This window comes from Tupaia chinensis, unplaced genomic scaffold, assembly GCF_000334495.1.
Source record: "Tupaia chinensis unplaced genomic scaffold, TupChi_1.0 Scaffold000386_1, whole genome shotgun sequence".
Taxonomy (NCBI): domain Eukaryota; kingdom Metazoa; phylum Chordata; class Mammalia; order Scandentia; family Tupaiidae; genus Tupaia; species Tupaia belangeri.
In genome coordinates this window covers 2,267,395-2,289,557 of record NW_006159888.1, presented here as the reverse complement: position 1 = coordinate 2,289,557, position 22,163 = coordinate 2,267,395, and the positions used below count along the sequence as shown (strand labels likewise).

Sequence of the window (22,163 nt, the reverse complement as noted above, 5' to 3'; positions counted from 1 at the left end):
CCCTGGAGGATATCTCTCTTGTCTTGCTGGCGAGTGCATGTGCCCTATAGCGAAAACCTCTCAAAAAAAAATTATTTGTTGAATTTTATTTATTATCATCATAATTATTATTTTAAATTTGCTACAAGGCACATGCACTTATCAGAGAGAGAGAGAGACAGAGAAAGAAAAAGAAAGCAAGCAAACTGCCAGTTCTGGGACTCAAATTGTGATTGGCCATGTGCAAGTCCAGGATCTTAACCACCACACCGCCTGTGTCTTTATTTCCGAAATGATTTCATGGGCATGGGCATGTGCATGTGGACCTGGTTTATATAGGCCAGCTTGAGAACCAAATCCTGATCTTCCAAATGGCTTCCAGCATTGTAGAATAGTACACTACCTCTGTGGCTGGGTCTTTTCCTTGAGTTTTTTCATGTTATTTTTGAGTTTCTTTTTAAATTCTGGCTTACGTTATTGTTTTATGTTTATTTCTTCCATCAGAAAGACTTAGAGAGGCAGAGAGAAAGAGAGACAGACACACAAGCCCCAAAACATCTTCATACCATAATGTAGCCCCCATGTCACTTGGTTCAGTTCCTTGGCACGTATGTGTGTAGCCAGTGTATTCAGGGATATCGATATGTACCCAGGACCTTTCCCATGTGTTACCAGAGTACCACCACTTGGACTCTACCTTAGGTTATTTTTTATCTTATATTGTCCTAGTGCATTTTAACTTGTTTAAGATAGTAGGTTACAGTATTTATTTGTCTTCTGGCTATATAGTTCTGACATGATTTTATTGATTATAGATATACATGGTGAATGTAGAAGGTTCCTATCACTAGTCTTTTTTTGTATATGCTCACCGGAGAGAGATAGAGAGAACAAGCCAAGAAATCACCTCCTGTGGGAAATTGTCCTGCACGCACACACACCCACACACATACTCCCAGCATGTTTTCTTTTCTCTTCTTTTTTTTTTTTTTGAGAGGTTTTTCCTATAGGGTGCGTGCACTCGCCAGAGAGACAGAGATAGAAAGCGAGAAATCACTCCCCGGGGGGATGGCCACGCTGCCATCCCTTCTCCATTCTCCTCTCGGGATCTTGGGCACACATGCACATGTGCCCAGCATGAGTTTAAGCCACCGCGTCTGGGACTCGAACCGTGGTCGACTCCATTGGAGTCCAGTGACATAGCCATTACGCTAACTTCCGTTCCCTCTTTTTCTTTTTTTTTTTTTTAAGAGAGATTTTTGTTATAGGGCACATGTGCTAACCCATAGAGACAGAAAGTGAGAAATCACTCTCCAAGAGGAAGGGCCACTGTGCAATCCCTTCTCTTCCATTCTAATCTCAGGATTTGGGGCACAGGCACACATATGCCCAGGATGAGTTTTAAGCCACTGGGTCAGGGACTCTAACTGCGATCGACCATATGGGAGGTTCAGTGATGCAACCATTACACCATCTGCGGGTCCCCCCCACCAGCATATTTTCTAACCTGCTGAGTTTAGGACTTGAACCGCCAGTCAGCCATGTGTGATTCGGCTGCCTCAACTACCATGCTATAGGCTAACCTGCTGCAGTCATTTCTGTTTTTATAGTGTTGGTTTATAAGGATGTTACTCTGTTATTTTTTTCTCCCTTTTTTTTTTTTTTTTTTTTTTGTTTTAGGTTTTTGCCATAGGGATTTGCACTTGCTGGGGAGAGAGATTGAGAGAGAGAGAGAGAGAGAGTTCCTGGAGGGGATGGTCATGCCGCCGCCATTCCTTCTCCTCCATTCTCCTCAGGATCTTGGGCACACACGCACACGCGCCAGGCATGAGTGTAAGCCATCAGGTCTGGGACTTGAACTGTGGTCGACTACATGGGAGTTAAACGACATAGCCATTACGCTAACTGCTAGTTACATCTCCTTTAATAGCTTTTTAAAGGATTTGACATAGAGACTTTTTGCTTATTTGAGCTCTTTAAATTATCAATAGTTTAAAGTAGTGGATTATAGTTTTTATCTGTACCCTACTACTTACTAACTCTTGGAGGTTGATGTGGCTCTTACTGTTGATTTTATGTAATGGTAAGAAAATATGGTATGGGACCAGCAGATAGCATAGCAATTATGTCACTGGACTTCCACATTGCTGACCACTGTTTGAGTCACAAACCTGGTGGCTTGAAACTCACAGCAGGTATGTATGTGTGCATGCCCAAGTCCCTGGAGGAGAATGGAGGAGAAGGGATTGTGGTGTTGCCATTCCCCCCTGGCAGGTGATTTCTCGTTTTCTGTCTCTGGTGAGTATGTGCACCCTATGGCAAAACGAAAAATCACTCTAAAAAAAAAAAAAAGAAAATGAAAATATGGTGCCTTGGGACTAGCCAAGTGACATGGTGGCTAAGGCTATTGTATCCTACATGACTTTCTGGTTTGAGTCTTGGACCCGGAGGCTTAAAAATCATGCGGGGCACTTGTACGTGAGTGCCCAAAATCCCGAGTGGAGACTGGAGGAGAAGGAATTGCAGTATGGTCATTCCTCCTGTAGAGTGCTCTCTCACTTACCTTCTCTCTTTCTCTCTCTCTTGTGATCACCCTGTAACAAATTAAAAAAAGAGATAAGTAAATATGATTTCTTCAAGGTTTCCTGACTGTTTCACTTATGCACTTCCATTCCATTTGGACTTTCTCTTCCATTTTTTCTATGTCTTTGTCCTGCCCAGGTTTTATTTTATTTATTTGTAAGACATGGGTTTTGCCATGTTGCCTAGACTGGCCCAGAGCTCTCAATCCTTCTGCCTCAGCCTGCTGAGTCTCTGGGTTAAGGTGCATGCTGCTGTGCCAGGTCACTGGGTTCCACTGGGAATCGAACTTTGACCTCCCAAATGATCCCAGCCTGTAGAGCACAATGTCTTAGCAGTGCCTGTCTACATGACTTGGCCACAAGTTTTTTCTTTGCAGGACAGGACTCCTGCAAAGAAATCCTGGCTTAAGAGTTTTGAGAGTTCAGAGCAGCTAACCTGTCCTAGTTCCTTTAAACTTTTCCAGACATCTTGGGCTCACCTGATAGTGGATAGAGCCCACTGTCCCACTGTACTTGCCAACCTATTGGCTGTTTTTTGTTGTTGTTGTTGTTTTTAGGTTAATTTTATCTCCTCTTTGTCTGTCCTCTGACTACCTACAGATTTTTTTTTTTTTAATAGAGATTTTTGCTATAGGGATAGTTCTCTTTCCAGAGAGACAGAAAGCAAGAAATCACTTCCCCTCCGGGTGGATGGCCATTCCTCAGTCCCTTCTCCTACATTCTCCTCTCAGAACTTTGAGCACGCATGCACACGCTGCCAGTGTGAGTTTTAAGCCCCTGGGTCTGGGACTCGAACTGTGGTCAGCTATATGGGAGTCCAACAATGTAACCATTATGCTATCTGCTGGTCCCCCTGCAGGTCTTGATAATGTTTTGTGTCATGGAGATCCCTTTCCAATGAGTTTTATTATAAATGCAGTCTATGGGTGTTTGGTTTGCTATTTGGTTGCTCTGTTTTTATGGGGAACTTGGGAAAACTATGTTGCCAGTTTTATGGAAATTGTACTGCCAATTGCCATTTTTATAGAATTCTGTTGATATTTCAAGAAGTGTAATTGATAATAGTATGTTTCAAGAAAATGTCTTATTGATACTAACACATTGCAGATGAATTAAGTTATTCAGGATGTATGTCAAAATGGTCCAATGAGACGTGATAGATAGATAGAATAAGACTGGCCATAACTTGAAAATTATTGAATTTGGCTGATGAATACATAGGGGTGTATTATACTGTTATTTTTTTAAAGAATTATTTTATTTAACTTTATTTTAATTTGACTAGAGATAGACAGACAGAGAGTGAGTGAGTGAGGGAGGGAGGGAGGGAGAAAGAGAAAGAAAAAGTGAGAAATCAAGCCTCCAAATCTGGGACTTGAACTATGATCAGCCATGTGGGAGTCCAGTGTCCTTAACCACACCACCACCTGCTGGCCCCCATAGTATTCTTTTTTTTTCTTTTTTTTTGGAGAGGTTTTTGCTATAGGGCGTGTGTGCTCGCCAGACAGATAGAGACATAGAGACAGAAAGCAAGAAATCCCCCCCCAGGGGGGATGGTCACGCTCCACTCCCTTCTCCTCCATTCTCCTCTCGGGATCTTGGGCATGCACGCACACGCACCCGGCGTGAGTTTTAAGCCACTGGGTCCAGGGCGCGAACCGCGGTCGACTAAGTGTGAGTCCAGCAACATAGCCATTACACTAACTGCTGGTTCCCGATAGTATTTTTCTTTTATGTTTGTCCCTTTTTTGGAATTATTTACCAAAAAATATGAAGAATGTAGTGAAAGGTTTATAATACCAATTTTTCATTTCTCCCCATCTGTTTGTAATCATTTGTATTATGTACACAAAAAGGACATTTTAATGCTATTTTATAAGTGATACCAACTTATATACCAGTGCTTGTCAGTATCCTTTCTTTTTCCCATCTAGTTATACTTGCATTTCTCAGAGTGCATCTCTTAAAGTCACAGATGGGGTGAGTTTTCAGGCTTGGTATTTAAGGCAGCCATATCCCACATGGCAGACTATGTCGTTTGAGTCCCAGACCTGGCAGATTGAGAAACAGACTGGAGTGTGTATATGGTGGAAGAAATGGAGGAGAGAGGATTACGGCATGACCATTTTCCATGGAGGGTGCTTTTGTCTCTCTATGGCGAGTGCATATGTCCTGTAACAACAAGAAAAGTTGCAAATAGACTTGTCTCATTATCCTTTGGTATTAATGCATTTCCCTCCACACACAATCTCATATTTCGTTCAGTCTTTCCCTTGAATATCTTACTGTGCATCTTATATAATTTTATCTTTCCATCTATACTCTTTCTTTTCTAGGCCTAGTTGTTTTTTTTAGATTACAATGTAGGACTTCACATTAATTTGCACATCATGTTTAATCAGGGACAGTTATACCTTGACACTTCAAACTGATAGTTGTAAACTTAATTTGCTATTTGATACATCTTGTATTCTTCAGATATCTTTTAATATCTTCTGAGATAGATTTTTAATATTCTTTTAGAGGATTATACTAGCCCCTACCTAGCTCATGGAAGATGTGAGAGGAATCAAGTGAAATAGTACAAGGAAAGCCCAGGAAGAAAAAGCCCTTGCTTCCTGGCCCAGAGTGGGTGTTTAGTAGATGCTAATTTTTATTTGTATTGATGTAATTTTATTATAATTCAGTCACACATGCAGATTGTGATTGTCTTTACCTTATCTTTGGGTAGCATTTGTTAATTTTTTTGTGTCTTATTTGATAGATAGCAGCTGATGAACCTCCACCAGAAGATTGTAAGTCCTTTTTTTCAGTGCATGGAAAGACGACTTGTGATTTTGATGCCCTTGAGACTCTTATACTATCAGCATCTGAAAGGTACATGGTGCTTTTTTTATTTAAATATCATGCGTTTCCTTGTATCTCTTCTCAATGAAGTTCACCTTCTGATTTTTTAAAAATCTGTTTTGTACTCTATAGGTGTACTAGTTTAAGTGTGGATTCTGAAACTAGAGTGACTGGATTTGAATCTCAGTTCAGTCACTCAAAATAGTTTTTTGAAATGGACCAAATGACTTTCTTTCATCATTTCATTTCAAAGCAGAGATAGTAAGAGTATTTAAAATCACTGTTATGATTTAATAATGAAGGCGTCTGAGAGATTGCATAGGTTTTGTCATTATGTAGGTAAGGAACACTGTGTGTATTAAAGCCAGTTCTTGAATTAATGAGATTAATGATAATAATCTCTCAGGATATAATTAACTTCAGATAAAAGACACTGTTTTAAAGATAATTGCAAGCTTGATTTGAATTTTAAATTGGTAATGAATGTGCTGGCTTTTTGCTTAAAGGTTGGTTTCCTTTGATGGACAACTGTCATAGGTTGTCCTCCTTGCTGTCTGACCAGGGTGGGCAGCAACCCCTCTATACTTCTTCTAATGGTGGTATAAATGCAATGACAACGATTATTCCGCTAATGGCATTGGAGGCAACAGAGGTTTTTAGTGAAAGTGTCTGCCCAGCACGGGTCTTTTGCTTACCACCGAGTGCTTCTTACTCGGTGACAAGTGCTCTGCAAATGCAGTGACATATGGATACTTGAACATGGCTACATGGTAAAGTAGTGCTCTCTTGGGAAGAGCAAAGCTGATAGCATTGAAATTCTTTAAAAGACTTTGACTATTTACAATAATAATGCAGACTATTACTTCTTAAATTTAAATTTAAAACTTTTTAAAGGTTTTTGCCTTAGGGCACATGTGCTCTCTGAAAAGAGAGTAAGACAGAAACAGTGAGAAATAACCCCCTGGGGGGATGGCCATGCCGTAATCCTTATTCCTCCATTCTCCTCCTGGGGTCTTGGGCACACATGCACACAGACCTGGTGTAATTTTCAAGCCAGGGAGTCTGGGATTCAGACTGTAGTTAGCCATGTGGGAGTCCAGCGACATAACTGCTAGCCATCTGCTGTCCCAAAAATGCAGACTTCATATAAAGAAAAGAGTGATAATATCTCCTCTTTTACGATGTGGTAACTGCTTCCAGTGGTTTGGTATGTATCTTATTAGACTTTTTCTAAGGTTTGAAATTTATTCATGTAGGTAAATTTATTTTTACAAGAGGCATACTGCCTCTTATAATACATGTGGGCATACCTTGGTATTTTTGATAAATGCACAATAACCAATATAAGAATGTCCTGTAATTGTTTCTTACCTGTAATTTTTGTTGTTGTTCTTTATTACAGTAAGGCTTTGTTAAACATCCTTTTCCTTGTTAAAACTTTTATCTTCTGTTAAATAGTATCATAGAAATTGCCAAAACATAAAATCTATGCCTTAAAATTTATTAATATCTGGACCAGCAGATAGCGTAATGGCTACATCGCTGGACTCCCTGGTAGTTGACCACTGTTCTAGTCCTGGACCCAGTGGCTTAAACTCACGCCGGGCGTGTGTGCATGCGAGCCCAAGATCCCGAGAGGAGAATAGAAGGGAAGGGATTGTGGTGTGGCCATCCCCCCTGGGGGGTGATTTCTCGCTTTCTGTCTCTGTCTTTCTGGCAAGCACATGTACCCTATAGCAAAAACCTCTCCCCCTAAAAAAATTATTAATATCATTAGAGAAGTTTTTTGTTTGTTTGTTTCTTTTTTTTTTTTTTTTTTTTTTTTGAGAGGTTTTTACAGGGCACTTGTACTCACTGGAGAGACAAAAAGTGAGATATCCCTTCCAGGGAGGATGGTGATGCCACAGTCCCTTCTCCTTCGTTCTTCCCTTGGGATTTTTGTCACAGATGCACCCCACATGAATTTTAAACTGCTGGGTCTGGGACTCGAACCATGGTTGACCACGTGGGAGTCCATCAGTGTTACCCTTATACCATCTGCTAGTCCCAAGAAGTTTTTTTTTTTAAGTTCTAAATTTATAAGGAAAACTGAAATGTTCAGTTTATTAGTAGGAAGATCATAGTAAAAATGGCAGAGGCGAGAGATTTGCTATAACTGGCAAATTATATGCTTAAAGTCATCTATTGCTTTTTGTAGTGTTTGTACTTATGTTTTCAGATAAAATGTTAATCACATTCTAGTTATGCGGTAGAAAATATACTCAGTACATATATATTTTTTTAAATAATTATTTTATTTTATATATTCATTTATTTATTTATTTTTAGTTTGACCAGAGAGAGACAGAGGATAACAGTGAGAAAGAGAGGAAGTGAGAAAGTAAGCCACCAGATTCAGGACTTGAACCCTGGTCGGCCATGTGGGAGTGTCCAGCTCCTTAACTACCGCACCACCTGCTGGTCCCCATACTCAGTATATTTTTAGTACAAGTAATTTTAGCACTCTGAGATTTGGATTTATATTCTTTTTCTAATTTTAGTTTTCCTTCTAGCAATTGGTAACAATTATTAATCAAAGCCTGCATTTTATAGTTAGTGTTTATATAACGTAATTTATTATTTTTAATTATGAACAAGTAAGAATCATCCCTAATTTACTACTACTTAGTAAAAACTATTGAAATGGTGATATTTTTTATGTTAGGATACTTTTAAACATTATTTAAGTGATCATAGCTGTCCTTTATATTTTGTACATTTTTTTAGTATTTCAAAATTTTTTTATGTTTAAAATTTTAAACTTTTAATATTTATTTTCAGACCCAGACCTTTATTGTTCAAAGGAGATCACAGATATCCCTCTTCTAATCTTGAAAGCCCAGTGGTGATTTTCTACTCTGAGATTGGCCACGAGGAATTTTCTAATATCCACCATCAGCTTAAATCAAAAAGCAGTGCAGGCAAAATCAATTATGTATTCAGACATTATGTATCTGTAAGTATTGACTTAATTTCCAACTGTTTTGAATATTAATTTACCCCAAACTATCTTATAACATATTAATTTCCATCTTTATAAGATAATTTATTTGAACTACTTTTTGAGTAATCCACTATTTCCGTAACATCTATTTGCATGTAATTGCTTTGCTTGCCTTTCTGAAGAAATGTAAAATAAGTATGCTAAAGAAAACGGCTTAGTAAAGTTTACATTTTATTTTCAAATGAATAATGTCAGTAACATTTTCTAAATTTAATACGGTTATACTATGGAACTGATTCTTTTTTTTTTTGAGGTTTTTGCTATAGGGTGCAAGTGCTCGCCAGAAAGACAGAGAGACAGAAAGCGAGAAGTCACCCCCCAGAGGGGATGGCCACGCCACAATCCTTCTCCTCCATTCTCCTTTCAGGATCTTGGACATGCATGCACATGCACTTGGTGTTAGTTTAAGCACTGGGTCTGGGACTTGAACTGTGTTTGACTACATGGGAGTCCAGAGACATAGCCATTACGCCAACTAATGGTCCCCAGAAACTGATTTTTTTTTTGTAATAGGACATGTGTGCTCGCCAGAAAGACAGAGAGAGACAGAGAGACAGAAAACGAGAAATCACCCCTCCGGGGGCGATGGCCACACCACAGTCCTTTCTCCTCCATTCTCCTTTCAGGATCTTGGACATGCATGCACATGCACTTGGTGTTAGTTTAAGCACTGGGTCTGGGACTTGAACTGTGGTCCACTACATGGGAGTCCAGCGACATAGCCATTTCGCTAACTGTTGGTCCCCAGAAATTGATTCTTATATTTAGTTTCTCTATTAAATTTTTCAGAGATCATGTGCTTTTGCCAGAGAGAAATAGAGAGGGAGAAGGAAAAAGCCTTCCCCTTTGCCCCAGTGGAGTATGGTCATGCTGTAATCCTATTTCCTCTCTTTTTCCACCCTGTTAATATTTGGGGCACGCACATACAAGCTTGGCATGTTTTGCGAGCCAACAGTGCTGGGATTTGAACTGTATGTTTTGCCATGTGAGTTCCAGCTCTCTTAATCACCAGGCCATGGGACCAGTCTAAATACAATTATTTTTTTAAACCTTCTTTTTTTCTTTCCTTTTGGGTAGCTTTTCATATGGTAGAAGGGGTAAGATTTCTGAAGAGGTGAAATTAGGCAGAATATATTTAAATTAACCTTTTAAGACCCTGTGTAACATTTAGCATTTAAAATATTTATATGTAGGGGCCAGCAGGTGGCTTGATGGTTAAGGGTGAGAGACTTCCACATGGCCAACTGTGGTTCAAGTCCCAGATCTAGTGGCTTGATTTCTCACTTTCCCTTTCTCTTTTTTGCTCTGTTTCTCTCTGATCAAATTAAAATAAGTAAATAAGTAAATCAAGTTAGAATAAAAGACTTTTTTAAAAAAATATTTGCACGTAAAGATTGTTAGTCATCAAAGTTTCTATTTCATAATAAGCTCTGTAAATATTGCATGTTAAATCCATGCAAATAAAATAAAATTTTTAAATGAAAATTTATATGAGCAGAAACCGATATAGCAAAGTTTAATTTTTACCACTTTTCTTCCTCCCTCTACTCCTCAGGTGTATTTCTTCCTCCCTCTACTCCTCAGGCGTATGTTGAGGATTAACAGGTCCTAAAGAACCATAAGTCAGGATAGTGGTGTGCTTGTGACATATGTTCAACCCAAGCCCCACCTGGAGCCATTTACATTCGGTAGAAAACACACATGCACATACAGGTCTCAGCGAAACATTTCTGAGTTTCAGAGATCTTCAGTTTTTAGCTCTGTAGGTTCTTGAGCTTCTTTTTCTTTCTTCATTTATTCATGTGTATTAGGCACCTTTGCCCTTTCAGTTGTCACTTCCTTTGATTTGCTTCTTCCTTGGAATTCCCATTCCCGTAGTTTGTGGCAGAATATAAAATGTAAAGGAGGCTAAGATTTTATGGATAGGAAAAAAGCTATATTGATTTCTCTCTGTCTCTCTCTTTTTTAAAAATAGCATTGTTTCAGAGATAATTAAGTGCTTTTAATGCTTTCTGGTAGATTTGGTAGGTTTTAGGGTAAAAAATTAATTTTAGTGGACTCTCTTTTTTTTGGAGAGGTTTTTGCTATAGGGCGCATGTGCTCGCCAGACGGATAGAGACCTAGAGACAGAAAGCGAGAAATCACCCCCAGGGGGGATGGTCACGCTGCAATCCCTTCTCCTCCATTCTCCTCTTGGGATCTTGGGCACGTACGCACACGCACCCGGCGTGAGTTTTTAGCCACCAGGTCTGGGACGCGAACCGTGGTCGACTACGTGGGAGTCCAGAGTCCAGCAACATAGCCATTACGCTAACTACTGGTCCCCGCCCTTCTTTTTTTTTTTTTTTTTTAATGCCAGAGTGTATGCATGCGGCTGCACCACAAGACAGAGAATAAGAGAAAACAAAAAAAGAGCGAGAGAGAGAGGACAGCCCCACTGGGACCTGTTTATGCTATAGTACATTTTATTCCAATTCTCCAGCTTGTTTGAATCCTGGATATGCATGTGTACCTGTGTGCATGTCTAGCATGTTTTTTAAGCCACTAGACCAGGACTTGAACCCAGGTTGGCTATGTGGGATCTCTCTTACTCTGTGTAGTGTTTAACTACAACACTACAGACCAACCCATGAGAAATGTCTTTAAGGAGCAAGTATAAAGAAAGATATTTTGAGGGCATAGCCCTAGGTAATGGGTACTAGGTGCAACATTACCCTGGTGACATCATGTACTCCATAATACTTAAAGTGCTTGGTGGTGATGGTGGAATGTTGCTTTGCTTGCAGAATCCCAGGAAGGAGCCTGTTCACCTCTCTGGCTACGGTGTGGAGTTGGCCATCAAGAGCACTGAGTACAAGGCCAAGGATGATACTCAGGTGAAAGGTGAATTTGTAAAAATATGAACAATGTGGTTTGTTTTTTTTTTTCCTTGAAGTATGAGTTAAAAGGGATCTTTAATGATAAAGAATATATTTAGGGTTATGACGAACCTGTGTTTGAATCCTGGTTCTTTGACCTCTGAGTGGCAGACACTAAGCAAATTATCTAGCTCCTCATTTTTTCCTGTAAAATGCAGGCAGTCATGTATGCCTCTTCAAGTATTTGGGTGGGGTAAATATTTAAGAAAAGAATGTGGCATAATTTTGTGTACCAAAAAAAGTCCAATAAATAGTAGCTATTGTTGACATTATTTGCTTACAAATAGGCGTTAATTTGTGACTCTGGTGTGAAGTCTTAAACTATCTTACAATTAGTGAACAACTTTGTGCTATTTTCTGCCTTTGGAACAGATTTCTGTGGATACTTCCTGTTGTGATACTCTAAGGAATTGAATTAATTATTTCAGCCACAAGATTTATATTATTTTTCTCCTAAGAATTATTTATTTTATTATTTATTCATTTATTTTAATTTGACCCGAGAGATACACAGAAAAAGTGAGAAACAAGCCACCAGGTCCGTCTGGAGCCATGGTTGGTCATGTGGGAGTGTCCAGCACCTTAACCACCATGTCTCCTGCCAGTCCCTTATTTTTCTTTTATGCTATGTTTAGAAATAAAAATGTTAATTTAATAAGTAAAGCAAATGGAGATTTACCTAGTACTTCATAATTTTGTCTTTCTCAATAATTATACTTAGGATTAAGTGGCCAGTTGCAATTTCTTCTAAATTTTGACATTGAAAAATCTATTTATACTACTTAAACCCAATCGTTTCAAAAATTAGTAACATAACATTTTCCGAACTTTTTTTTTTTTTTTTTGGTTTCACTATAGGGCATGTGTGCTTACCAGAGAGAGACAGAGAGACATGTTTGGGTGGGGGAGATAAGAAGTCATTCCCCAGGAGGGTTGGCCACACCTCATCCCCTTCTCCCCCAGTCTTTTCTCAGGATTTTGGGCACACATACACATGTGACTGGCATGATTTTCATGCCACTGGGTCTGGGATTCGAGTCATGCAGCTGACCATGTGGGATTCAGTGACTTCATCTCCACACCACTTGCTGGGTCTAATTTTCCAAAGTTTAAGGGAAAAGACATTCTTATTTTATTCCAGGGACATAGGAAATATTTAAACACACTTATAGTGTTTGTCTGAAGAATCATTGCAAAATATTTACTGGGGCACCCAACATTTTAAACAGTAGTATAATTTCAGGTGTTTCTGATTTCATTCTGTTTTTTTACATTATTCAGTTTTAATGGGGTTAATAACCTTTTTATTTCTAATCTGAGTGATTAGACATGGATATGATACACTTTTGTAGGAACTGAGGTAAATGCCACAATGATTGGTGAAAATGATCCTATTGATGAAGTTCAAGGATTCCTCTTTGGAAAGTTAAGGTATGTATATTCTATGCGTTTTGAGAAATACTCTTATTCTCTTTAAAACTTCAGGCTTCCTTGAATTCTAAGCGTCGTCTTTCTCACATCTCAGTTACAGATCTTCTAACAGCACTTTAGATGTCTGATCTAAAATGGAGAAATGATCATGTGTAGTACAGTTTGTCACTTCTGGTTACTCTAAAGCACATTGTTACTCTTAAAGAAAAAAGGCAGGGGGCATGTGTACTCACTGGAAAGAGAGAGGAAGGGGGAGAGAGAAGGAAAGTGAGAAAGTGCCCTTCACGGGGAATGGTCGCATCACCATCCCTTCCCATCCATTTTTTCTCTCCTTCTGGGATTTTGGGTATACAAACTCATGTGCCCCATGTGCTTTTCACGCTGCTGCCTCTGGGGACTTCAACTGCAGTAGGTCATGTGGGATCCAGTTGCCTTAACCACCAGGCCATGGGCTGGCCCTGTGGCACATTATTCTGAAATGATGTGGGCTTCCTGCCTATGACTTAAATTGATTTCCTTTTCTAGGCGTATCAGTTGATGGCATAATGTTCTATATTGTGTTTTAATTGATACAATGGGAGAATTGTTGGATTCAGTAAATTGTTTCACTGAATTTTTTCTTAAGAAACAATGTATTTTAAGTTAGAGTGATCATGATTATTTGCATATGATAGAGTCTAAAATGATATCAAAAGAGGTAGATATTATACATGTTCAGTGGAGATACATTTTATTAGAATTTGCTTTATGTGGAAAGAAATTTTTTTTTTAGAGAGAGATTTTTGCTATTGGGCACTCGCGCTCACCAGAGAAACTGAGAGGTAGAAATCAAGAAATTACCCACATGGGGATGACCATGTCACAGTCCTTTCTCCTCCATTATCTTCTGGGGATTTGGGGCATGCATGATCATGAACCTGGCATAAGTTTTACACCACCTGATCCAGGAATTGAACCATGGTTGACTATGTGGGAGTCCTGCAATGTAACCATTATGCCATCTACTGGTCCCAGGGAAAGAAAATTTTTAATTATGGAATTTTAAAAATTGCATAAGAATTTTATACAAGCATCCTAGTATTTTGTAACTGAAAAGTCTTGGCTCTCATTTTTAATTAGCTAATTAATTTTTTATTTTTTAAAATTTGCCTTAGGGTGGATGTGCTCAGTGTTGAGAGACAGAGAGAGCAGGAAAATGAGAAATCCTCCCTTGCAGGGATAGCCAAACTGCAATCCCTTCTTCATTTTCCTCTTAGGATTTTGGGTGGACAGATAGGCACATAAACCTGGAGTGTTTTTCAATTTCCTAGTCTGGGACTCAACCACACAGTCCAGCTGCCTTAGCCACAGTGCCAACGGCTGGCTCTGTTAGTATTTTATTTAATTGTTTGTTTGTTTGTTTGTTTTGAGAGATTTTTGCTATAGGACGTGTGTGTTCACCAGAAAGACAGAGAGACAGAAAGCGAGAAATCACCCCCCCGCCCCCGGGGGTATGTCCATGCCGCAATCCCTTCTCCTCCATTCTTCTTTCAGGATCTTGGGCATACACGCACATGCACCTGGTGTGAGTTTAAGCTACCTGGTCGACCTGTGGTCGACTACATGGGAGTCCAGTGACATAGCTACTACACCATGTGCTGGTCCACCCTGTTAGTGTTTTAAAACAATTTTAGGGGCTAGCAGGTGGCATGGTAGTAAATGCACTGGCCTCCCACTTGGCAGATTGTGATTTGAGTCCTGGACCTGGTAGCTTGAAAACCATGCTGGATGTGTGTGCATGTGTGCCCATACTTCTGGGAGGAGAATGAAGGAGAAGGGAATTGCAGCATGGCCATCGCCCTGGGGGATGATTTCTTACTTTTTCTCTCTGTCTCTTTCCAGTGAGCACATACATTCTTTGGCAAAAATGAAAAGAAAATGTATGTATTTATTCCGTGAGAGAGAGCCAGAGAGAGAGAGAGAGATAACTCACACATATCCTCAAGCACTTCCAACAGAGTCTCATGCCACATTTCCCTCCCTAGCCTTCCCATTTTTAGCTGTGAACACATGGTATATATAGTTGACAATGAACCAAACCTGCAGTTCTCCATATGGATCCAGCATTGCTTACGTAGTGCATTACTGCTGTGCTGAGTTAGTCCTTAGGCATTATTTTGAATGTTGCAGTTATTTTTGTCATGACTGGATAATTGCATCATGCCCTGAATTCTGCTTTATTTGGAAATTTTAATTCAGACATCTACATGAGCCTGTTTTTACAAGAATATGATCATATAGGACTAGTATGTGCTAGGGTCAGTTGCATCTACTTTACCTCAGACATCTGGCTTAATGAAATGACTTCTCCAGACAGTGGAGCAGAGATGTCTTAGTTCAAAGTGAATTACTGTTGACATATTGAGTTCATCCTATGTGTTTGTATTAATACATTTCTTTTCATTTGACATCGGTTTTGGCCTCATTAATAGGTAATCTGGTTCCACTTTTTTTTGACTCGTATTTCCAGAATACCTTTTATATTCATGAGTTTTTTTTCTTTTTTAAGAATTATTTTATTTAACTTCATTTATTTATTTTAATTTGACCAGAGAGGCACAGAATGAGAGCAAGAGAGAAAGGGAAAGTGAGGAAGCAAGCTGCCAGGTCTGGGACTCGAACTGCTGTCGGCCATGAGGGAGTACAGTGCCCTTAATCACCATGCCAGCTGCTGGCCCTGATTCATGTTTTTTTGTTGTTGTTGTTGTTTTTTAGAGGTTTTTGCTCTAGGGTGCATGCACTAGCCAGAAAGACAGAGAGAGACAGAGAGACAGAAAATGAGAAATCATCTCCCAAGGGGGATGGCCACACTGCAATCTCTTTTCCATTCTCCTCTCGGGATCTTTTTTTTTATTTGAGAAATTTTCGCTATAGGGTGCGTGCGCTTGCCAGACAGAGAGAGACATAGAGACAGAAAGCGAGAAATCACCCCCCGGGGGAATGGTCACACCGCAGTCCCTTCTCCTCCATTCTCCTCTTGGGATCTTGGGCACGCACGCACATGCGTCCGGCGTGAGATTTAAGCCACTGGTCCAGGACGTGAACCGCGGTCGACTACGTGGGAGTCCAGCGACATAGCCATTATGCTAACTGCTGATTCCCTCCTCTCGGGATCTTGGGCACGCACGCACATGTGCCTGGCTGATTCATGTTTTTTATATTTGTTTTTTGGAAACTGATTTTATGCATTCACAGCACAAAATCATCAAAAAATATCAAAGACATTTTACCTTTTGGACATTCAGAATACTTAATTATCCAAAGTAATTAGATCATTTTTTAGTATTTTTATCATGGAAAATGAGTTCATATTAATTGATTAGAAATGGATTGTTGGGAAGATGAAGGATTTAGGTGACTGTTTTAATGTCTGCATATTACATTTATTAAGTTTGAGTTTCTAGCATTGAAAAAGAACATAACTGGGCCAGCCCCAGAGCGTAATGGTTAAGTGCTATGCACAGAAAGCTGGATCGTACATGGCCAGGCATGGTTCAGAATCAAGACCCTGACGGGGGTACCTATGCACACCTGCCCCAAATGCTGATGGGATGAAGAAATTGAGGAAAAAGGGTTGCAGTGTGACCATGTCTCATTGAGCGGTGCTTTTCTGGCATGGACACATGCTCTCTGGCAGTTAAAAAAGAACACACCTACTCCACTAGCCATCTGACTTCCTGATCCAAATGGTTTATCTCTGTCTCTGATAGCCTCTGTTTTACTAGCTTTTACTGGAGTGTCCTATATTTAAAAAAAAATACACACACACTCACCACTTAATAACTGTGGTTAGCCATAATTGCATTTATGTGACCGAAGGATTTATGAGCATATAGGTGAAGAGGCATTTATTTTGGAACTGGCAGCAACTTTTTCCCAGTTTTATTTTGAGAAATTTAAAAAGATTAAGAAAAGTATGGTGAATAATATATATTTGTGTACTTTTTACCCAGAATTGATCGTTGCCATCATACTCGCTTTTCTGTTTCAAAGAACTATTTATCAAGTTTTTTTTTCTTCAGTATAAGCCTTCTTTTACTTAAAACAACAAAACAAAAAACAGGGCAGTAAAGCACTACAGACAAAGTCAAAGTCTCCTTGTTTCCCACTCTTAGTCTAAGTGTGCTCTGAGAAGAAAAGGCTGTGGAAAGGACTGATGGTATTTCTGTTTCAGAGACCTGCACCCTGACCTGAAGGGACAGTTGAAAGAACTCAGGAAGCATCTTGTGGAGAGTACCAATGAGATGGCTCCTTTAAAAGTCTGGCAACTACAAGGTAATGAAAATGTAAAGACACTGGCCTTTTTGGCTAATTTTGTGGTATTAAGAAAATCCAGAATTTAATTGTATATATTCGCATGATTCTGAGGATATCACAGATTTTAAAGATAGGTTTATTAATTATGATTAAACAGAGAAGGAAGGAAAAAAGCCCCTTTGCAGATAGATAACACTAAATGAGTTGGTACCTCTTTCTTTAGCTGACCAGATACATAAGCTTTTTTTCCCCCTTTTTTTGGAGAGGATTTTGCCATAGGGCGCGTGTGCTTACCAGAAAGACAGCAAGAGACATAGAGACAGAAAGTGAGAAATCACCCCCTAGGGGGGATGGCCACATTGCAATCCCTTCTCCTCCATTGTCCTCTCTGGATTTTAGGCACACACGCACAAGTGCCCAGCCTGAGTTTAAGCCACTGGGTCCAAGACTCAAACTGCGGTCGACTACATGGCAGTCCAGCAACATAGCCATTACACTAACTGCTGGCCCCATAGGGTTTTAATATTAGAAGCACACATCATAGTCTTTAGTTCCCAGGTGTAAATATTTCTTCTTTCTTTTTTTTAAAAACAATTTGCAACAGTACATGTATACTTACTGGAGAGAGAGAGATTGATTGATTGATTGAAAAGCACTCCCCATGGGTCATGGTCATGGGGCAATTCCTCTACTCCTTTTGGGATTTTGGGCACATGGGCATGCACGCATACATGTCTGACATGTTTTTCAAGCTACTGGGCTTGGACTTGAACTGCAGAGTTGGCCATGTGAGATTAAGCTGCTTAACTACCACACCACCTATTGACCCCCAGTTTCTTAAACTGTATATATAAGGCATGTAAGACATAGTTAGTGTGATAAAATACTTATGTCCTTTTTTATTTCAAAGAGCTATTTACTCAGTTTTTTTTCCCCTCTTAAAAGTCTTTTTTTTTTTAAGAGGTTTTTGCTATAGGGCGCGTGCACTCACCAGACAGACAGAGAGAAACATAGAGACAGAAAGAGAGAAATCACCCCCCAGGGGATGGCCACACCGCAATCCCTTCTCCTCCACTCTCCTCTCGGGATCTTGGGCACGCACGCACATGCCCCCGGCGTGAGTTTTAAGCCACCGGGTCTGGAATGCGAACCATGGTCGACTACATGGGAGTCCAGTGACATAGCCATTACGCTAACTCTTGGTTCCCCCCTCTTAAAAGTCTTAATGTTGTATTTTGTAATTGTCAATTCAAGTAAGAGCTTGATTTTGCTTCTGCTTAATGTTTAATATGTGCTCTAATGTTTTACGTGGGTAGATCAGAAACTGCTCGATAAACACTCTGGTGATTTATGAAATGAATAAAACCGGAAATGGGCACTCTTTGAAATGGTTGCATTGTTGATTACCAATAGAATAATGGGGACTAATCTGCTCTTCATTACATTACATTAATACACTTTAAATTATTGCAGATCTCAGTTTCCAGACTGCTGCTCGAATCTTGGCTGCTCCTGCTGAGTTGGCATTGGTGGTTATGAAGGATCTTAGTCAAAATTTCCCTACCAAAGCCAGGTAATTCAGAGTGAGGCTCGACATGTTCTTCTTAATATAATACCAATTATCTACATATTTATATATAGGCAAAATGAGGTAACAAATAATGAAAATGCTTAGAAAGTTATTCTTTATCACCAGCCCTCCAATTCCTGCTATCTCATGCCTTGTGTGATTGAAGAGAGGAAGGAAAAAAGCCCCTTTGCAGATAGATAACACTAAATGAGTTGGTACCTCTTTCTTTAGCTGACCAGATACATAAGCTTTTTTTCCCCCTTTTTTTGGAGAGGATTTTGCCATAGGGCGCGTGTGCTTACCAGAAAGACAGCAAGAGACATAGAGACAGAAAGTGAGAAATCACCCCCTAGGGGGGATGGCCACATTGCAATCCCTTCTCCTCCATTGTCCTCTCTGGATTTTAGGCACGCACGCACAAGTGCCCAGCCTGAGTTTAAGCCACTGGGTCCAAGACTCAAACTGCGGTCGACTACATGGCAGTCCAGCAACATAGCCATTACACTAACTGCTGGTCCCATAGGGTTTTAATATTAGAAGCACACATCATAGTCTTTAGTTCCCAGGTGTAAATATTTCTTCTTTCTTTTTTTTAAAAACAATTTGCAACAGTACATGTATACTTACTGGAGAGAGAGAGATTGATTGATTGATTGAAAAGCACTCCCCATGGGTCATGGTCATGGGGCAATTCCTCTACTCCTTTTGGGATTTTGGGCACATGGGCATGCACGCATACATGTCTGACATGTTTTTCAAGCTACTGGGCTTGGACTTGAACTGCAGAGTTGGCCATGTGAGATTAAGCTGCTTAACTACCACACCACCTATTGACCCCCAGTTTCTTAAACTGTATATATAAGGCATGTAAGACATAGTTAGTGTGATAAAATACTTATGTCCTTTTTTATTTCAAAGAGCTATTTACTCAGTTTTTTTTCCCCTCTTAAAAGTCTTTTTTTTTTTAAGAGGTTTTTGCTATAGGGCGCGTGCACTCACCAGACAGACAGAGAGAAACATAGAGACAGAAAGAGAGAAATCACCCCCCAGGGGATGGCCACACCGCAATCCCTTCTCCTCCACTCTCCTCTCGGGATCTTGGGCACGCACGCACATGCCCCCGGCGTGAGTTTTAAGCCACCGGGTCTGGAATGCGAACCATGGTCGACTACATGGGAGTCCAGTGACATAGCCATTACGCTAACTCTTGGTTCCCCCCTCTTAAAAGTCTTAATGTTGTATTTTGTAATTGTCAATTCAAGTAAGAGCTTGATTTTGCTTCTGCTTAATGTTTAATATGTGCTCTAATGTTTTACGTGGGTAGATCAGAAACTGCTCGATAAACACTCTGGTGATTTATGAAATGAATAAAACCGGAAATGGGCACTCTTTGAAATGGTTGCATTGTTGATTACCAATAGAATAATGGGGACTAATCTGCTCTTCATTACATTACATTAATACACTTTAAATTATTGCAGATCTCAGTTTCCAGACTGCTGCTCGAATCTTGGCTGCTCCTGCTGAGTTGGCATTGGTGGTTATGAAGGATCTTAGTCAAAATTTCCCTACCAAAGCCAGGTAATTCAGAGTGAGGCTCGACATGTTCTTCTTAATATAATACCAATTATCTACATATTTATATATAGGCAAAATGAGGTAACAAATAATGAAAATGCTTAGAAAGTTATTCTTTATCACCAGCCCTCCAATTCCTGCTATCTCATGCCTTGTGTGATTGAAGAGGCGGTATACAGGCCATGTTCTTGGCCCTGCCATTTACTAGAGTGTGATCTTTCCAAATAAATGACCTCTGTTTAGCTCACTTTCCTCAGTAGTAGAATGCAAATAGCAATATTTGCCCTTCAAGATCGCATGTGTCATAAAGTAGTGGCCTAGAGTATAGAGGTTTTCCTTATGAATGGTTTCAATATATCATCTTAGTGAATCTCCATGAAGAAACTTAGAGGCTAAGTGATAAGTTCATAGTGACTGAATAAGATTTTAAACACAGGTTTTCTGACATTGCTTTCAATTCAATTTCAGCATTGTACCACATTAAAGAATTCTTTTTTTTTTTTTTTTTTTTTTGGAGAGGTTTTTGCTATAGGGCACGTGCACTTGCCAGACAGACAAAGAGACAGAAAGACAGCGAGAAATCATCCCCCATGGGCAATGGCCATGCTGCAGTCCCTTCTCCTCCATTCTCCTCTCGGGATCTTGGGCACGCACCCACACGCACCTGGCGTGAGTTTTAAGCCACCGGGTCCGGGACGCGAACCCCAATTGACTACATGGGAGTCTAATGACATAGCCATTACGCTAACTGCTGGTCCCCACGTTAAATAATTTTTAGCTAAGACTTATGCAGTGAATTCTAGTGTAGTCTAGCATGCTACTTGAAGATTATATGGAGATTTCTGTCTGTCTCGCTTTTAAATGCTTATATAGGCTGAGCCCTCTGCTGCCTTTATTTACTTAGCATTGTTCTTTAGCCTGTGAGCAGCAGAGATTTTAGAGAAGAACATGGTTATGTATGAGGGGCCTTTGAAAACTTTGTTGAAAAAAAGTATATGAGTTTATTTTGGTTAAAAAAATGTATCAAGTAAATGCATAGTCTTTTCTTAATGTGCATTTTCCACGAACCTTTGGAAGACCCCTATCATATTCAACTAAGAACTTGGAAACAATTACACTTACTTTACATTGCTATTCCTGTTTTTTTTTTGTTATTTCTTATAATGATGTAAATCACTTTTTTTTCATCTGCAGTTGATCTTTTATCACTTCCTCATGTTCCCAAAAGTAAACCACTATAATGATCAATTAGGAAATTCAGCATCTTTTAAAATTATGTGCTTTCTTCTCCCTGTATAAGCCTCTGCTCTACAATTTGTGAATCGCACCTCTGTAACATAACATAGCATCGGTGTACCTGCTGCTGTGAGATCTCACCTTCGTCTTCTAAGACTATCTTGAACAGATAGAAAATTCAGTAACCAAAGTTCAAAGAAGAGCAGTTACCTTCATAAGACCAAATTATTGTATAAATGGTCATCAATATGGCTTAGCATTAATATGACTATAACATAGGGATTAGTCCCTGCTTTTCTTCATTAACAATGTGACCTGATCAAAATATTTTTAATTCTAGACTAGTTTTCCATTATGTTTTACATACTTTATTCTGATATATCTTTTAAAAACAAAAGGATGCAAACATTTGCACTTATCAATGCCTTTTTCTTTAAATGTGGGTTTACTTCTTTTCCTCAGGCTTTTTGTTACCAAGAAGCAAGGTCTAATTTTGATAAGACCCATTTGCTGTGAAAGTATGAGAGTCATCTTCAAAGCAATACTCCAATTAGGCATATTCCCTGCTTAGCTGCATAATTTCTTCTAGGACATTTGTAACAAACACAACATGTATAGGACTTCAGGTTGGGATTTTTTTCCTTTTTTTTTTTTTTTTTTTTTTTTTTTTTTTTGTGTGGTTT

The 22,163-nt window shown here is 39.4% G+C and overlaps 1 protein-coding gene across 2 annotated transcripts in view; it reads left to right on the top strand.

Annotated features, from left to right (window-relative positions):
- UGGT1 (UDP-glucose glycoprotein glucosyltransferase 1) overlaps positions 1-22,163 on the top strand; it is a 140,015-nt gene that overhangs the window by 31,781 nt on the left and 86,071 nt on the right. For both annotated transcript variants that reach the window (XM_006153676.3, XM_006153675.3), the window contains exons 5-10: positions 5,326-5,438; positions 8,229-8,403; positions 11,238-11,334; positions 12,722-12,800; positions 17,014-17,114; positions 18,570-18,669. In XM_006153676.3, coding sequence (XP_006153738.1) covers positions 5,326-5,438; positions 8,229-8,403; positions 11,238-11,334; positions 12,722-12,800; positions 17,014-17,114; positions 18,570-18,669 — 665 coding nt within the window. The remainder of the gene's footprint in view (positions 1-5,325; positions 5,439-8,228; positions 8,404-11,237; positions 11,335-12,721; positions 12,801-17,013; positions 17,115-18,569; positions 18,670-22,163) is intronic.